This window comes from Mustelus asterias, chromosome 12 (assembly GCF_964213995.1).
Source record: "Mustelus asterias chromosome 12, sMusAst1.hap1.1, whole genome shotgun sequence".
Lineage (NCBI taxonomy): Eukaryota > Metazoa > Chordata > Chondrichthyes > Carcharhiniformes > Triakidae > Mustelus > Mustelus asterias.
In genome coordinates, this window is record NC_135812.1 from 103,375,187 (window position 1) to 103,392,576 (window position 17,390).

Here is a 17,390-nt window from a genome sequence, read left to right on the forward strand (position 1 = left end):
TGTTCCATATCAACTAATATTTGTTGGCCATGTAGTGGATGCTCACAAAATAGCAGGAATGGAACATGTCACTAAAAAAACACCACAGATCCCACCCACACCACCTCAACTGTTTCTGCACTAGCCAATGCCTTTGCATAGCAAATTGGCAGGGAACCCAGACTGCATCCAAATCAATGACTCAATCATTAAAGACTGGCCCGACAAAATTCAGCAGCAGCTCAAGAGTTCCATCTAACCATTGCAAAGTTATCTTGCCCGATATGTGATACAGCACACTAAAAAGAAACAAATAGGAAACAATTGATTGCAAAAATCACTAGTCAGAATAGTATTGATTGTTCTGCAGTTAGTACTCAAAAATATAATATAGTGCTTTTAATGTAGACAAACAAGTCCATCTTTTACAATAATCTACTCATTCTCTTAAAATGAGATGATATGTTATATTCATCAAGACTAAAAAGGCCCTCACTATTACCCATTTTCTCAAACACTTTCCAAACTCCTATTATCAGATTGTGATACCAAGAGTTCTGGAACTGCCATTAATTTATTAGCTGCCCCTGGAGCTATGACAATACTCCCAACTATGTTTAATATATTCAGACTCCACTCAGAGGAGAAGGGTGAAAGCTAGCTCATGTATAAAGACTCACTTAAGCCTGCAAACTTAGTTTTTCTATTTCCAACATTTTGTTGTGCTTCATTTGCATCTGGTTGCACCTGCAAAAACCACTACCTTGCAGGGGAAAGTTTAAGGCTTATGTACTAAGCTATCCCTCATTCCACTGCCTCGAGAACAATTTCTTCCAAATGATGAACTTGAATGACTTGCAAGTACAAGCCAAAGCACCTATCGCAGCATACAGGCAAGTCTGAAACAACTAGAAATTGCCCCTCTGTTCTTGGTTGTCCATTACAAATTAAATTCAACACGAATAGTTTCCCCCCAAAATGCTTTATTAATTGGATTTCAAACAAACAAATATCAACAAAGGACCTACTGTACTCATGCCAGATGGCAAAAGATACCAAGTATTTACATCAAAAACTGATCAGAAATTATACAAAATGTACAGAAGAGTATATAGGGTGTGAAATGCAAGTGACAGTCAGATAAAACTAAAACAGGACATTGATGGCATGTTAACACTATTGAGAGATGTCATTCAAAAGTCAAAGTTTACAACAGGATTCTCAGCCTGAAATGTAAAAGCTTCTTCAGTAGCATCTGGCACAACACTCTGGTCTTCCTCAACCTAAAAGCACAAATGCTGGATTACCATTTACAGCAGAAAACTTAGTTGCATTTAGACCCAATTATACAATGAAATTAGCATATAGATCTTTATATTAATTAAAAATTCACGTGAAACAAATGGCAACTAAGGAGCCAGGTGTTACCAATTCATGTGGCAGCATAAATTTGTAAAGTGGATCTTTGGTGAAACCATGATCAGGAAGGTTTCAGCCATATGTTTTTACAAAACCACCCCCCCCCCCCACAACCCAAGTAGGTTGAAATCCAGTCCCAGTTTCAAAGTATTTTCACCCACTTACCTCCTCAGAGAAGTATTTTTCGATCAGGTTCAGGGAAGCTTTATACACCTGTTCATTTTCATGGGATTGGAGAGCTTCAATTTTGTCTAGACCTCCACATTCTTCTATCATTAGACAAAGCTTATCTATTTCATTAACCTTTTCTGCAGTCTGTGGAGCAAACAAATAAGAGCAATGAAAACTAGAATCAAGATACAGACTACCTGTGCAGTATCAACACATTTGGGTTGGGAATTATGGGTAAACATTTCCTGAATTACAATCCAACTAGATATACACTTTCAGATCCTTTTGCTCATTTCTGCAAGATTACCCTGCAGCCTCTTAAAGCACCACAGCAACCAATTAACTGATGCAACTTTACAAGATTCTGTAGCACTGACAAGAAACTAGCATGATCACATCAACCTCAGCAATTGTGTCTTCACAATTGTCCCAGCAAGATGCCAGTTCTTGTGATTTCACACTACTCCATACCCAACTACTGGGTACTTAGTGGACAAGATGTGGAGATGCCAGCATTGGACTGGGGTAAACACAGTAAGAAGTCTTACAACACCAGGTTAAAGTCCATGGACAATACAGGGAATTGCACCCAAGTAGTTAGGCACAGTCTGCTCCATTTGTACAATCCCACAAGTGGTTAGTGTCAACATTAACACATTATGAACTGAAAAGAACCTTACCAGAAATATATTAGTAATAGCATCTAAAATAACTTGGATAGTTTTGCAGTCTTTGACTGATAGCAAGGCCAATAATGGCTCCACAGCTCCAGATTGAACAAGGTAGATAATTTGTTGAATTGTTCCACCACTTGTGTAGTTTGTTACAGCCCAGACAGCTTCCTTCTGAGATTTAAAGTCACCCTGTGAAGTAAAGTAATGAAGTTAAACAAGTTGCTATAAATGCTTTGCAATAAGAGAGCATCTTCCTACACTACTAAAGGCAAGAATGTGGGGGCCTAATTCAACCTCTTGACTGCAGAAAGAGAGAGATCAGGCTTTAATTCATTGGAGTGAAACCAACTGAGCGACAGCACACAATATTTTGGATCAGTTAAGCTGCTTGTGTCTCTGAGCAATGCTGTTGTAGATAGCATGCTATGCTGCTGATAGTCATTGCAGTTATACCACTTTTAGTGGCTGAGTCTTGATGTCATCTCAGTCCAATAGAGGATGCCAACTATCCTGGAGTGGAAGGTGGGCTCCTCTCAACCAAGTTCCTGACTGCTTACAAGGCTCAAATCAGGAGTGTGAAGTACCCACTCTGCAACACTGAAGCTAGAAGAGCAGTGATAAAATGTATCCCAAGAATTCTCTTTAAATGGAAATTGAGGGATTACGATGGTACACAGCAACTTGATTTTACAAGATGCATTTTCAAAATCTAGACCAACTAAAGACTGACTAAACTAGAGAAGCCAAACCAATGTGGAATTATACACATGTAATGGACAATTTGCCTGTCAGTTCATATTGTAATGCGTCTGACTGCATCCCAGTAAAGTGCCATTTGTCTCATTTCAGTCAGGCTTTATAACCATTTAAATTTAGACAGATGTGTCCTTGATCTTGTGGCTCAAGGTACATTTGAATGAAATGATATGGAATCCAAAAGGACAGTGGGAAAAATTGAAAGTAATGACATTTTAGGAAATCAGCTTGGTTATAAGGATCTTCCATTGCTTGAAGTAGTCTATTATATTCAGTCAAGGTTGAACACATTGTAATGTTGGATTATTCTGATTTTCATTACTCACCTTTCTAAGCAATTGAATGAGAGGTGGAATTAATCCATTGTCAATAACTGCTTGGATTTGTTCTGGCTTCCCAGCTGTAATGTTTGAAATAGTCCAGGCAGCCTCCTTTTGGACGTTGCTCTTTGTGTGGACAAGCAAAGCATCAAAGTAGTTCAACACACCAGAGTCAATCACAATCTGTGTCTGATCATCTGTACCAGTCACAATATTGCCCACTGCCCTGAGTCCAGGAGTCTGAAAAAAAAACAGGATTCATAAATGAATTGCCTATATGCAATGCTAAATGCTTCACTCTTCCCCACCCCTCAGGAAGAATCAGATCAAGTATTAATTTACATCCAGGTCAAATAATCAGGATGTACCCAACATTGCCAATTATACACAACTCCATTGTCCCAAGACCCATTCTCAGTGTCAACAATCTAATTTGTTAGACTTTTCAGTGTCTGGAGTTGTCTATGACAAAACTGACTGCACAAGTTTAATTGCAAACTTTAAATTTTTTTTAAAAATCAGCATTAACACTTTGGCAGTTCATCTCCAAGTCACTTATTCAGCTAGATTGATTAAGGGCTGCCAGATTCATGTGAAGGAAGAAAATGGCATCAACTCCCAGTGAAGTATGTTTGACAAGTTTTCAGAGAAAGGATCACTGGATTCTCACCACTGAATACTTCATGTTCCCATTATAACTACAACACCTTGACAAGTGTCACAAATCCAGCTGGGGGTGTCCAAACTTGGAAACATGTAGAGTTTTGTTTACAGGAATGGTGTAAGGAGCCAAGTGTGAGACCCAGTGAGAACAGTTGTTACCACACTGGGAATATCTCTTCTTGGAACAGCAAAGATGAGTTGTAACTGCCTCCACTATCTTGCACTGGGCTGCTAGCTAGAATCAGCATACAGGTTGCTAGCTGGAAAACCCGTCCCATTTCCTTGAAAAGGTTGTCAATTATATCATTGTTTCCCTGAAGATTCTCTGCCCCCCCCCCCCCCCCCCCCGCCCCTTCAGCTTTTGCTGTTTCTCAAAATGGTGCCATTGTCTACCCAAAGTGTATCCTATCATCTTTTTTGGTCTATCTACAACTGCTAATTGTTTGAGATTCACATCTTGTGAAATAATTTAAAATACTGGTGGTTTTGAACCAGCTGGCACATCATGACAAGCTACCAGTACCTTACCGATGAGCCTTACATCAGTGGTAGGGAAATTATTGGAGAGGATTCTTCGAGACAGGATTTATTCCCACTTGGAAATAAGTGAACGTATTAGTGAGGCACAACATGGTTTTGTGAAGGGGAGGTCATGTCTCACAAACTTGATCGAGTTTTTCAATGAAGTGAAGAAGATGATTGAGGGTAGGGCAGTGGATGTTGTCTACATGGACTTCAGTAAGGCCTTTGACAAGGTCCCTCATGGCAGACTGGTGCAGAAGGTGAAGTCACATGGGATCAGAGGTGAGCTGTTTGCGGATACCAATGGAGGACCATCAGAGGATACAGCAGGATATAGATCAGTTGGAGACTTGGGCGGAGAGATGGCAGATGGAGTTTAATCCAGACAAATGTGAGGTAATACATTTTGGAATGTCTAATACAGATAGGAAATATACAGTAAATGACAGAACCCTTAAGAGTATTGGGATCGGAGTGTACAGGTACACAGGTCACTGAAAGTGGCAATGCAGGTGGAGAAGGTAGTCAAGGCATACGGCATACTTGCCTTCATCGGCCAGGGAATGGAGTTTAAAAATTGGCAAGTAGTTAGGCCGCACGATATATATGTGTTCAATTCTGGTCGCCACACTACCAGAAGGATGTGGAGGCTTTGGAGGGGGTACAGAAAAGATTTACCAGGATGTTGCCTGGTATGGAGGGCATTAGCTATGAGAGGTTGGAGAAACTTGGTTTGTTCTCACTGGAACGGAGGTTGAGGGGAGACCTGATAGAAGGCTGCATGCAAGATTATGAGAGTCATGGACAGAATGGATAGTCAGAAGCTTTTTCCCCAGGGTGGAAGAGTCAATTACTAGGGGGCATAGGTTTAAAAGGAGATGTATGAGGCAGGTTTTTTTAAAAAAAAAGTGGGTGCCTGGAACTCATTGCCGGGGGAGGTAGTGGAAGCAGATACGGTAGTGACTTTTAAGGGGCGTCTTGACAAGTACATGAATAGGATGGGAATAGAGGGATATGGTCCCTGGAAGGGTAGGGGGTTTTAGTTAAGTCGGGCAGCATGGTCGGTGCAGGCTACGAGGGCCAAAGGGCCTGTTCCTGTGCTGTAATTTTTTGTCCTTCCTGACAGCCCAAGAGTGACTTCCCAGGCAATTTATGATTGTTAGCTGCACTAACAGGAACTTCTGATTGTACTTTATGGATTTAATTGGTGCCAGTGAACAAGTCGCCTGAACCAGTGCTGCAATGCTTAATGCACCCCAGTAGCATATTCTAGAACAGGGGTCTCCAAACTATGGCCCACGGGCCACATCCGGCCCAGATACAATAAATTTTATTCATTCATTTATAGAACTGATTTTTTTCCTTTGGCCCGCGAAGGTGTAGAATATACAATGTGGCCCTCGTACTGAAGAGTTTGGAGACTGCTGTTCTAGAATCAGTTAAGTCACTTACAATTGTAGCCATAATGTGGAGTTGGCAGCGTTGGACTGGGGTAGGCACAGTAAGTAGTCTCACAACACCAGGTTAAAGTCCAATAGGTTTATTTGGTAGCACGAGCTTTCGGAGCCTTGTCCCTTCATCAGACTCACCTGATGAAGGGGCAATGCTCCAAAAGCTCGTGCTACCAAATAAACCTGTTGGACTTTAACCTGGTGTTGTGAGATTACTTACAATTGGAGCCACTGAGCTAATGACTCACTGGACAACTTACTCCAGCCTGTGCGATTTAAATTTTGTCAATGGTTAGCATATCTTGGGAGTTAAATTTCTCATTCTAAAAATTGAACTTACCACTATTGATAGTTCACATGATGCCAGCAGCTGCACCAAGCGTGGCACTACCCCAGTACCAACCACCACTTCAATGCGATCATTTGAGCCATCTGTTAGATAAGAGATAGCCCAGCATGCATCGGTAAGAACTTCTTTGTCATCATGGTGTAGAAGGCGTACAAGGGCTGGAAGAATCTGCTTTACTGCTTCCAAAGGTGGAGATGGATTCTTGTTACGACAGAGATTTGACAACGTCCAAGTTACGTTTCGCAGATAACTTGACTGGAATGAGAGGAGATAGATATTAAATACAGTATGATAGTGAATCCTATGCTTCCTTTTGTTAAAATTTGTTCATTTTAATTAGGTTACTTCCCAGGTGGAAGCAAACTAGTCTATCCAGACAAATATATTGCTGTGTCAGTATCCTGGATTGTATTGTAGGTCCACATCCACCTACACCAAGAACTGCTGCAGTTCAGACTCACTAGCAGGGCAATTAGATTAACAGTATGATAATCTTTCCAATCTGGATACATTGCCACAGTGCCAATAAGTGCAAGACATAGAACACATCTGAGCAAAATAAACTCATTGCTGCTTCAAAGAACAAAACGCATAGTACATTACCCTTGATTAGGATCAATGTTACCACCACTAGTTAGGCTTACCGATAATGCAGATAATTCAGGAACAGCCAGTAATGCAAGTAATGGGTCAAGGGCTCCACACTTGACAACCAAGTCTCTATAGTGTGATCCATCACCTGAAACAAATAAGCAAGGTCATTTTTCAGATAAAGTTGACCACAAGTATACAAAGAAAAATCAAGTTGTAGTGGAGAATAGCCAATGTTGTTCCTTTGTTTAAGGGTAGCAAGAATAATCCAGGAAATTACAGGCCGTTGAGCCTTACATCAGTGGTAGGGAAATTATTGGAGAGGATTCTTCGGGACAGGATTTATTCCCACTTGGAATTAAGTAGATGTATTAGAGAGGCAACATGGTTTTGTGAAGGGGAGGTAGTGTCTCACGAACTTGATCAAGTTTTTCAAGGAAGTGACAAAGATAATGATGAGGGTAAGGCAGTGGATGTTGTCTACATGGACTTCAGTAAGGCCTTTGACAAGGTCCCTCATGGCAGACTGGTGCAGAAGGTGAAGTCGCATGGGATCAGGTGAGCTGGCAAAGTGGATATAAAACTGGCTCAGTCAAAGAAGAGGGTAACAGTGGAAGGGTTCATTTCTGAATGGAGGGCTGTGGCATGTGGCATTCCTCAGGGATCAGTGCGGGGATCTTTGCTGTTTGTAATATATATATATTTTACATATAAATGATTGAGGAAATTGTAACTGGTTTGATTAGTAAGTTTGCGGATGACAAAGGTTGGTGAATTTGTGGATAGCGATGAGGATCATCAGAGGATACAGATCAGTTGGAGACTTGGGCAGAGAGATGGCAGATGGAGTTTAATCCGGACAAATGTGAGGTAAGCATTTTGGAAGGGCTAATACAGATAGGAAATATACAGTAAATGGCAGAACCCTTCAGAGTATTGATAGGCAAAGGGATCTGGGTGTACAAGTACACAAGTCACTGAAAGTGGCAACGCAGGTGGAGAAGGTAGTCAAGAAGGCATATGGCACTTTTTCCCAGGGTGGAAGAGTCAATTACTAGGGAACATAGGTTTAAGGTGCGAGGGGCAAGGTTTAAAGGAGATGCATGAGGCAGATTTTTTTTAAAAAACAGAGGGTGATGGGTGCCTGGAACTTGCTGCCAGGGGAGATAGTGGAAGCAGATATGGTAGTGGTTTTTAAGGGGCATCTTGACAAATACATGAATAGGATGGGAATAGAGGGATATGGTCCCTGGAAGGATAGGGGGTTTTAGTTAAGTCAGGCAGCATGGTCAGTGCAAGCTTGGAGGGCCGAAGGGCCTGTTCCTGTGCTGTAATTTTTTTTCGTCCTAGGTGACCCTTATTGATAGGACAACTCAAGTTGCATACATTTGTAATTAAATTGTGGATGTCCATTTTCAGGAATCATTACTACAATTGTGACAATCACAAGCCAAACAACTACAAGGCTCCCAAGCTACATGGGCCAAAAAATATGTTGACATCCTAGAAATTATATTTCAGGGTTGTATTGAGTAGATACATTTCCAAAATGGGGGACACAGCCAAGTAATTACAGGCCAGAATTTTGGAATCTCAAAGATAGAATGACTAATTCGCCAAGAGTAAGTGATGCATTTTGGTGTACAAGGACAAGAGGACGTGTGGGGTTCCTCGATCTTTGAAGATTGCAGGACACAATGGGAGTAAGCAACAAAGAACCAGAATCATGGGCTCCTCACGTATTGACTATGCTCAACCTTTCAAGGGCTTAAATATGGAATCCAGTTCTGGTCACCATACTTTAGTAAGGATACAGTAGCTGCAGAGTAGATGAATCCATGGATGAGGACATTTAGCTACAGGATTAAATTGGAGGCAAGAGTTGTTCTCCTTGCAGCAAAGGACAATTGATAAATCTGTACCAGGTTTAGATAGACAAAAACTGTTCCCATGAGCTGATGCTACAATGAATAGGAACAGATGAAGGTTTTGGTCAATAATTAACTTAAAATGCAGCAAGTAGTTACATCTAGCCAGGAACACACTACTGAGGGCAGTGGGAGAATTGATTTTTCAAAATTGGATAGGCATGGATGGGAATGTGCAGAATCCCTACAGTGCAGGAGGCCATTGGGCCCATTGAGTCTGCACCAACTAGCCAACGGAGCATTTTATCTAGGTCCATACCCCATGAATCCCCTAACCTACACATCTTTGGACACCAAGGGGCAATTTAACATGTGCAGGTTAGGTTTGAGGAAACTGGAGTACTCAGGAAACCCACACAGACATTGGAAGAATGTCCAGTCACCCAAGGCCAGAATCAAACTCAGGTCCCTGGTGCTGAGACAGAAGTGCCAATGACTGTGCCACTCTATCCTCTATAGTTTTACACTGAAGACTATAGGGGATAGAGCAGAGGAAATGGGACTGGCTGGAATGCCAAGAGTTCCCAGATTTAATTGATAAGTGGCCTTGTGCCATGATAAATATGGTAAATTAAACCTCTTGCCAGTTAAAATTCAAGACACGCAACATCTTAATGTACAAGATGGTACTGTAGCAAATGGAATACATCTACTAACTCTTCAGTGATTTTTCATGCATCAGGAGAACCAGGGATCAGTGAATAGCCAACAATAAACCCTAATTTTCTCTGACTAACACACCACCCCATCCTAGTAGTTAGGATTTTAATTATTTATGGTCAAGTTGTTTATGGCTAATTTACAAACAATCCTCCTGCCCTCAAGTGTAGTTATGACCCATCAGTTACCTGCAATGTTTCCTAAAGCCCATACTGCTTGTTCACTGATGTGGGGATGTGGCGAAGCTAACAAATTGATGAATGCTGGAATAGCACCACCATCAACAACTGCTTTAGTCTGATCAGAGTTTCCAGAAGCTATGTTGGTGAGGGCCCAGGCAGCTTCAAACTGGATGGGGCTACAGTCAAAGTTCCCAAGGAATCCTACAAATTTGGGGATGAGTCCAGCCTGAATGATTTTGTCAATGGGAGGATGTTTCTCTCTAGAAAGTAGTTTCCTGGAAAGAAAAAAAAAACAATTTTAAACACTATATCATTCAATAGGTTAAGCATTTGTAAAATGAGAGTTCAATCCTAAAAGAGAAGCAATGGTCCTATAACCAGCAGCTGAGGAGAGAGGTGCTATAAACCCATTCAAATAGCTTTTTGGAATCAGAAGTATTCCTGGTTTTATTCCCCATCTTCATGTAGGCTGACCCAAGTTGTTACTGGTCTACTTTGGCTATGATGTGGAGATGCCGATGTTAGACTGGGGAAAACACCAGGTTAAAGTCCAACAGGTTTATTTGGTAGCAAAAGCCACTAGCTTTCGGAGCGCTGCTCCTTCGTCAGGTAATGTTCACAAACAGGGCATATAAAAACCACACTCAATTTACAAAATAATGGTTGGAACGTGAGTCTTTACAAGTAATCAAGTCTTAAAGGTACAGAATGTGAGTGGAGAGAGGGTTGAGCACAGGTTAAAGAGATGTGTATTGTCTCCAGCCGGGACAGTTAGTGAGATTTTGCAAGCCCAGGCAAGTCATGGGGGTTACAGATAGTGTGACATGAACCCAAGATCCCGGTTGAGGCCGTCCTCGTGTGCAGAACTTGGCCAAGTTCTTTGCGTCGTCGATGGAGACGGGAGAGGTGCCGGAGGATTGCAGATGTGGTTCCTATTTTCAAGGGGAATAGGGATAGCCCAGGAAATTACCGGCCGGTGAGTCTAACCTCAGTGGTTGGCAAGCTGATGGAGAAGATCCTGAGGGACAGGATTTATGAGCATTTAGAGAGGTTTAGAATGCTCAAGAATGCTCAGCACGGCTTACGAGCCTGGTGGAGTTCTTCGAAAATGTGACTAAACACATTGACGAAGGGAAAGCGGTAGATGTGGTTTATATGGATTTTAGCAAGGCGTTCGATAAGGTCCCCCATGCAAGGTTTCTAGAAAATAAACGAGAGAGGGCATGGGATCCAAGGGGCTGCTGCCCTGTGGATCCAGAACTGTCTTGCTCAAAGGAGACAGAGAGTGTGTACAGATGGGTCTTTTTCTAAATGGAGGTCGGTCACCAGTGGTGTGCCCCAGGGATCTGTTCTGGGACCCTTGCTGTTTGTCATTTTCATAAATGACCTGGATGAGGAAGCGGAGGGATGGGTTGGTAAGTTTGCCGACAACACGAAGGTTGGTGGGGTTGTGGATAGTCTGGAGGGATGTCAGAAGTTACAGAGGGACATAGATAGGATGCAAGACTGGGTGGAGAAGTGGCAGATGGACTTCAACCCAGATAAATGCGTAGTGGTCCATTTTGGCAGGTCAAATGGGATGAAGGAGTACAATATAAAGGGAAAGACTCTTAGTACAGTAAAGGATCAGAAGGACCTTGGGGTCCAGGTCCATAGGACTCTAAAATTGGCCCCGCAGGTGGAGGTGGTGGTTAAGAAGGCGTATGGTGTGCTGGCCTTTATCAATCGAGGGATTGAGTTTAGGAGTCCGGGGATAATGATTCAGCTACACAAGACCCTCATCAGACCCCACTTGGAGTACTGTGCTCAGTTCTGTTTGCCTCATTACAGGAAGGATGTGGAAAAGATTGAAAGGGTGCAGAGGAGATTTACAAGGATGTTGCCTGGAATGAGTGGCATGCCTTATGAGGATAGGCTGAGGGAGCTCGGTCTTTTCTCCTTGGAGACACGTAGGATGAGAGAGAGGAGACCTAATCGAGGGGCGGCACGGTAGCACAGTGGTTAGCACTGCTGCTTTACAGCTCTAGGGTCCCGGGTTCGATTCCAGGCTCGGGTCACTGTGTGTGGAGTTTGCACATTCTCCGCGTGTCTGCGTGGGTTTCCTCCGGGTGCTACGGTTTCCTCCCACAGTCCAAAGATGTGCGGGTTAGGTTGATTGGCCAGGTTAAAAATTGTCCCTTAGAGTCCTGGGATGCGTAGGTTAGAGGGATTAGCAGGTAAAATGTGTGGGGGTAGGGCCTGGGTGGGATTGTGGTTGGTGCAGACTCGATGGGCCGAATGGCCTCCTTCTGCACTGTAGGGTTTCTATGAGGTATATAAGATGTTGAGGCATAGATCGAGTGGACTCTGAGGCTTTTTCCCCTGGGTGGAAATGGTTGCTACGAGAGGACACAGGTTTAAGGTGCTGGGGGGGGTAGGTACAGGGGAAATGTTAGGGGGATGTTTTTCCACAGAGGGTGGTGGGTGAGTGGAATCAGCTGCCGTCAGTGGTGGTGGAGGCAAACTCAATAGGGTCTTTTAAGAGACTCCTGGATGAGTACATGGGACTTAATAGGATGGAGGGTTACAGGTAGGCCAAGGTGGTAGGGATATGTTCAGCACAACTTGTGGGGCCGAAGGGCCTGTTTGTGCTGTAGTTTTTCTATGTTTCTATTTAGGACATAGAGGAGACATGTTTTCCACCCAGAGTGGTGAGCCTGTGGAATTCATTACCACAAGTAGTTGATGCCAAAACATTGAATGTGTTCAAGTGGCAGCTGGATATAGCACTTGGGGCAAACGGGATCAAAGATTACAGGGAGAAAGCAGGATTAGGTTATTGAGTTGGACGATTAGCCATGATCGTAATGAATGGTAGAGCAGGCTCGAAGGGGCAAATGGCCTCCTTCTGCCATCTTCTATGTTTCCATGTTATTGATCCTAGCAGGAAAAGGGACTGACTCATGCTCAGTTCTATCCAGTCTGTAGATAGCATTTCTTTGCTCTCATTCCACAGGTCAGCCTGCAGAACTACATTGTCTCCATTCCCCTCAAGTGGGCAGTAAACTGAATGAACACTACTGATCTGCATGTAACCCTCGTGACCAGCTGTCAGTAGTGGCATTCGCTTTAACTGTAGAAGGACCCGATGCAGCTAGTGTTTTGCCATGGTAAAGTTAACTTAATCAGAAACAACCAGCATGTGTAGTGGTATATAAAATTGTCAGCGCTGTAGCCTCCTGGAAAGCTATAATGAAAAACTAGTCAAGTATTACCAGAAATGTGATTGAACAGATAGAAATGTCTTTTAATGTCGGACCCAGTGAGTCCTATAACGAGTGCCTGAACTGCATTATAGCACTTTGTGCATTCAGACGAATTAAAATAAGGTGTGTACCAATTTTACATTCAGCACATTGTTAAATACTTCCACAGCATACCGGCCAATTATAAGAAATTATATTTGTGACACCAACTGCTTTGGAGCTTTGGGTCCCACGTTAACTATCAAAAGCTGTAACATTTTAAAAGGCTTCACATTGCAACTACGGAGCGGGAGACGGTCAATCCATTCTTACCTAGCGGCCTGAGTCGCTTGGAGTTGAGTTTCCAAATAATTGCTCTGGAGGCTTTGGATTATTTCTTCCAAACTCATGTGCACCTGATATTTTTAATTAGGGTAAAAATAAAAAGTTGAGTAATCAAAAGCCGATCACAATTTAAAAAGTAACAGATTCTTTTTCAAGTATACGATACCTGGATACTGTTCTTCTCCTGAAGAGGAGATACATTTTCATCAGGGAAACTGCTCACATTCCTCCTTTTAAATAGCTGGTCATCCTTTTTAGCTTTCCGCAGTTCGACGTTTGTTTCGATTCTCCTGCGTCGTAATTCCTTTGGAGTAGAAACGGAACCAATTAATTCATGTGTAATAGTCACGAAACTGCTAAAAAAAAACTGCTGCAAATTACAACTTACATTGGCGTCTTTACCCTTGTTCTTAAACTTTGTTAGGCGGGTGCAAGCGTTCTCGTTGGCTGTGGTTGACATCTTTCAGCTTCAAGTAACTCAAAATCAAAAATCAACTCTACACAATAAAATAGACAAGAGTTTGATACATTGGGCATGCTTCAACCGCCGGAGAAATAAGTTTTTTTTAAAAAAAGTTTAAAACACTTCTGCATCCTTTTATAAAGCCAGCAGCCATCAAGTTGCAACAATCAGTTTAAAGAGTTGCTTAGTTTAGCAGCGAATAGCTCAAAGCTAAGCGAGTTTTACGTACTTGTTTAAATTACTAGACAAAGATTTACAGACAAGCCACGTTTGAAGGGACTTTCACTTGAGACACTTTTATGAAAGTTGCAGCTTCGCAAAAGATGCACATTACAAATATATGTATGACATCCAAGAGCAATAGCTGAGCTAATATTAACATCAACAAAATACTGCAAGTAAAAAGTATTAAATACCAGCAGTGCCCTTGTAGCTCTGTGTGTCCTGTCCGCACACACTCGCTCCAACAGAAGTGTGGAGCCGGGCCGCCACTCCAGCTATTTAAATTTCCCGCCATGCCCCACTCCCATTGGTTCATTCGATTCAAAGCAATTTCCCCATTGGCTGATTTGAAAGAAGCTCAGGATGCGGTTGGCTGGATTACCTTGCCAACCGCGCAGCCAATCAGCGGCAGGATCGTAAAAATGTTACACCAAGCATGGCACCGTCCCTGGAGGGTGGGGTTTTTTTTAGTCTATGTTCCGTCTGCTTCCCCTTTTCTCTTGTTCTTTCCGGTGGAACTTTTTAAAAAAACTATTGGTTTAGGAATATATATATATATAAATGCTGGAGTTGCTGAGCAATGATGTGGAGATGCCGGCATTGGGCTGGGGTAAACGCAGTAAGAAGTCTAACAACACCAGGTTAAAGTCCAACGGGTTTATTTGGTAGCAAATGCCACTAGCTTTCGGAGCGCTGCCCCTTGAAGGGTTGCTCAGCAAGTCAGAGTCTGCTGCACTTCTGCGGCATCATCCGAAAACATGTCAAGTTTAGGGTAGCTATTCATTCACCCGGTTTTCTGCCGGACGGTTCAGGTTTTCAGCTGGTCTGGCCACTATTCGGGTCTAAATAGTTTTATGTCCGGTATTTTGTGCCTTAGTCAACTTACCCCAAAGAAGCAAAAACAGAAAATGCTGGAAAATCCAGCATTTGCTTCAGATTAGAGCATCCTCAGTATTTTGCTTTTACCACAAAGAAGTACAGTCAGGTGCCTGCCCTTGCTTATTTCCCAGTCTGCAGCAGTCTCAAACTAACTGGGATGCAAAAAAACCCAGGAGTTAGGCTCACTACCGATAATCCACCCCTCATCCCTCACTTGCAATTCAGATTTTTCTGCTTTCCACCCATTCTGAGACATCCCGGATCTTGTGTTAGCATCATTTCTATTTGGCCTCCAGCTGTGCCCACCTAAACGTATGCTGACTATAACCAGCTCTGCCTCACCCACACCTCTATCCACTCCTCTACTTCCTTAATAAAAGCAAGTTACTGCGGATGCTGGAATCTGGAATCAGCTTTGACAAAGGGTCCTCTGGACTCGAAACGTCAGCTCTTTTCTCTCCTTTACAGATGCTGCCAGAACTGCTGAGATTTTCCAGCATTTTCTCCTCTACTTCCTTGCATTTGTCATATTGTTTGTCCAATATCCAGTACTAAGTAGACAGAAACTTCCTTCAACTAAATATTGGGAAAACCAAAGTCAATTGTCTTCAATCCCTGCCATTAATGTTGCTTCAGTTGTACAGACTTGATTTAATTTGATTTATTATTGTCACATGTATTGGGATATAGTGAAAAGTGTTGTTTCTTGCGTGTTAAATAGATGCAACATGCCGGTCATAGAGTACATAGGGGAGAAGGAAAGGAGAGGATGCAGAATATAGTGTTACAGTCATAGCAAGGGTGTAGAGGAGGATCAGCTTGATATATGGTAGGTCCTTTAAAAGTCTGATGGCAGCAGGGAAGAAGCTGTTCTTGAGTCAGTTGGTATGTGATCTCAGACTTTTGTATCTTTTTCGGGGTGCGTGGGGTCCTTGCTTATGTTAGCTGCCTTTCTGTGGCAGTGGGAAATGTAGACAGAGTCAATGGATGGGAGGCTGGTTTGCGTGATGGACTGGGCTACATTCACAACCCTTTGGAGTTTCTTGCAGTGTTGGTCAGAGCAGGAGCCATATCAGGCTGTAATACATTTGGAAAGGAGGCTTTCTATGGTGCATCTGCAAAAATTGGTGAGAGTCACAGGAAACAGGCCGAATTTTCTTAGCCCCCTGAGAAAGTAAAGGCGTTTATCATAGAATCCCTACAGTGCAGAAAGAGGCCATTTGGCCCATCGAGTCTGCACCGACCACAATCCCACCCAGGCCCTACCCCCATATCTACCTGCTAATCCCTCTAATCCACACATCTCAGGACACTAAGGGGGAATTTTAGCATGGCCAATCAACCTAACCCGCACATCTTTGGACTGTGGGAGGAAACCAGAGCACCCGGAGGAAACCCACGCAGACACAAGGAGAATGTGCAAACTCCACACAGACAGTGACCCAAGCCAGGAATCGAACCCAGGTCCCTGGGGCTGTGAAGCAGCAGTGCTAACCACTGTGCTACCGTGCCGCTCTCGTAGTTAGTTAGCTCTCGTAACTATAGTGCCAGCGTGGAGGGACCAGGATAGGTTGTTGGTGATCTGGACACATAGAAACTTGAAACTCTTGACTATTTTCACTTGGCACAGCGGTTAGCACTGCTGCCGCACAGCGCCAGAGACCTGGGTTCGATTTGCTTGGGTCACTGTCGGTGCAGGGTCTGCATGTTCTCCCTGTGCCTGCGTGGATTTCCTCCGGGTGTTCCGGTTTCCTCCCACAGTCTTAAAAACGTGCTGACTAGGTACATTTACCCGAACAGGCGCCGGAGTGTGGCGACTCAGGGAATTTCACAGCAACTTCATTGCAGTGTAATGTAAGCCTTACTTGTGACTAATAAATAAACTTTAAACTTTCATCACCGTTGATGTAGACAGAGGCATGTCCTTCACCTCACTTCCTGAAGTCGATGACTATCTCCTTCATTTTACTGACATTGAGGGAGAGATTAATGTCGCTGCTCCAATTCACCAGATTCTCAGATATGTCTTTCCTGTACTCCATCTCATCATTGTTTGAGATCGGACCCACTACACTGCTATCATCAGCAAACATGAAAATGGAGTTGGATCAGAATTTGGCTACACAGTCATCTGTGTATAAGGAGTATAGTAAGAGGCTGAGAACACAGACGTGTGGAGCACCGGTGTTGAGGATAATCCTGGAGGAGGTGTCATTGCCTCTCCTTACTGATTGTGGTCTGTGGGTTAGGAAGTCTAGAGAGAGGAACCGAGCCCTAAACTACGGAGTTTAGAGATGAGTTTTGTTGGGAAAATGGTGTTGAAGGCTGAGTTGTAGTCAATACAGCAAGAAGTTTAACAACACCAGGTTAAAGTCCAACAGGTTTATTTGGTAGCAAAAGCCACACAAGCTTTCGGAGCTCTAAGCCCCTTCTTCAGGTGAGTGGGAATTCTGTTCACAAACAGAGCTTATATAGACACAGACTCAGTCTGTGTCTATATAAGCTCTGTTTGTGAACAGAATTCCCACTCACCTGAAGAAGGGGCTTAGAGCTCCGAAAGCTTGTGTGGCTTTTGCTACCAAATAAACCTGC

At 43.1% G+C, this 17,390-nt stretch overlaps 1 protein-coding gene across 2 annotated transcripts; it reads right to left on the reverse strand.

The window, feature by feature from the left end:
• Positions 1-948: 948 nt before the first annotated feature.
• Positions 949-14,176, reverse strand: kpna2 (karyopherin alpha 2 (RAG cohort 1, importin alpha 1)). Of its 2 annotated transcripts, none has more exons than XM_078226005.1 (11): positions 14,114-14,176; positions 13,623-13,731; positions 13,401-13,538; positions 13,223-13,305; positions 9,672-9,940; positions 6,949-7,043; positions 6,296-6,559; positions 3,326-3,559; positions 2,250-2,432; positions 1,564-1,713; positions 949-1,262 (listed from the first exon to the last, which is right to left on the reverse strand). In XM_078226005.1, the coding sequence occupies exons 2-11, from the start codon at positions 13,692-13,694 to the stop codon at positions 1,173-1,175; spliced, it is 1,578 nt and encodes a 525-aa protein (XP_078082131.1). In that variant the 5' UTR covers positions 13,695-13,731; positions 14,114-14,176; the 3' UTR covers positions 949-1,172. The 2 variants fall into 2 exon arrangements, with proteins under 2 accessions (XP_078082131.1, XP_078082132.1); XM_078226006.1 differs by having other exon boundaries at positions 13,927-14,165.
• Between the last annotated feature and the right edge of the window lie 3,214 nt (positions 14,177-17,390).

Coding starts and splice junctions, on each gene's coding strand:
- kpna2 (XM_078226005.1), bottom strand. CDS start 13,694: ATGTCAACCACAGCCAACGAGAACGCTTGCACCCGCCTAACAAAGTTT. Junction 13,539..13,622: donor ACAAGGGTAAAGACGCCAAT/GTAAGTTGTAAT, acceptor TCTACTCCAAAG/GAATTACGACGCAGGAGAAT. Junction 3,560..6,295: donor CATGTGAACTATCAATAGTG/GTAAGTTCAATT, acceptor TTTTTTTTTCAG/ACTCCTGGACTCAGGGCAGT.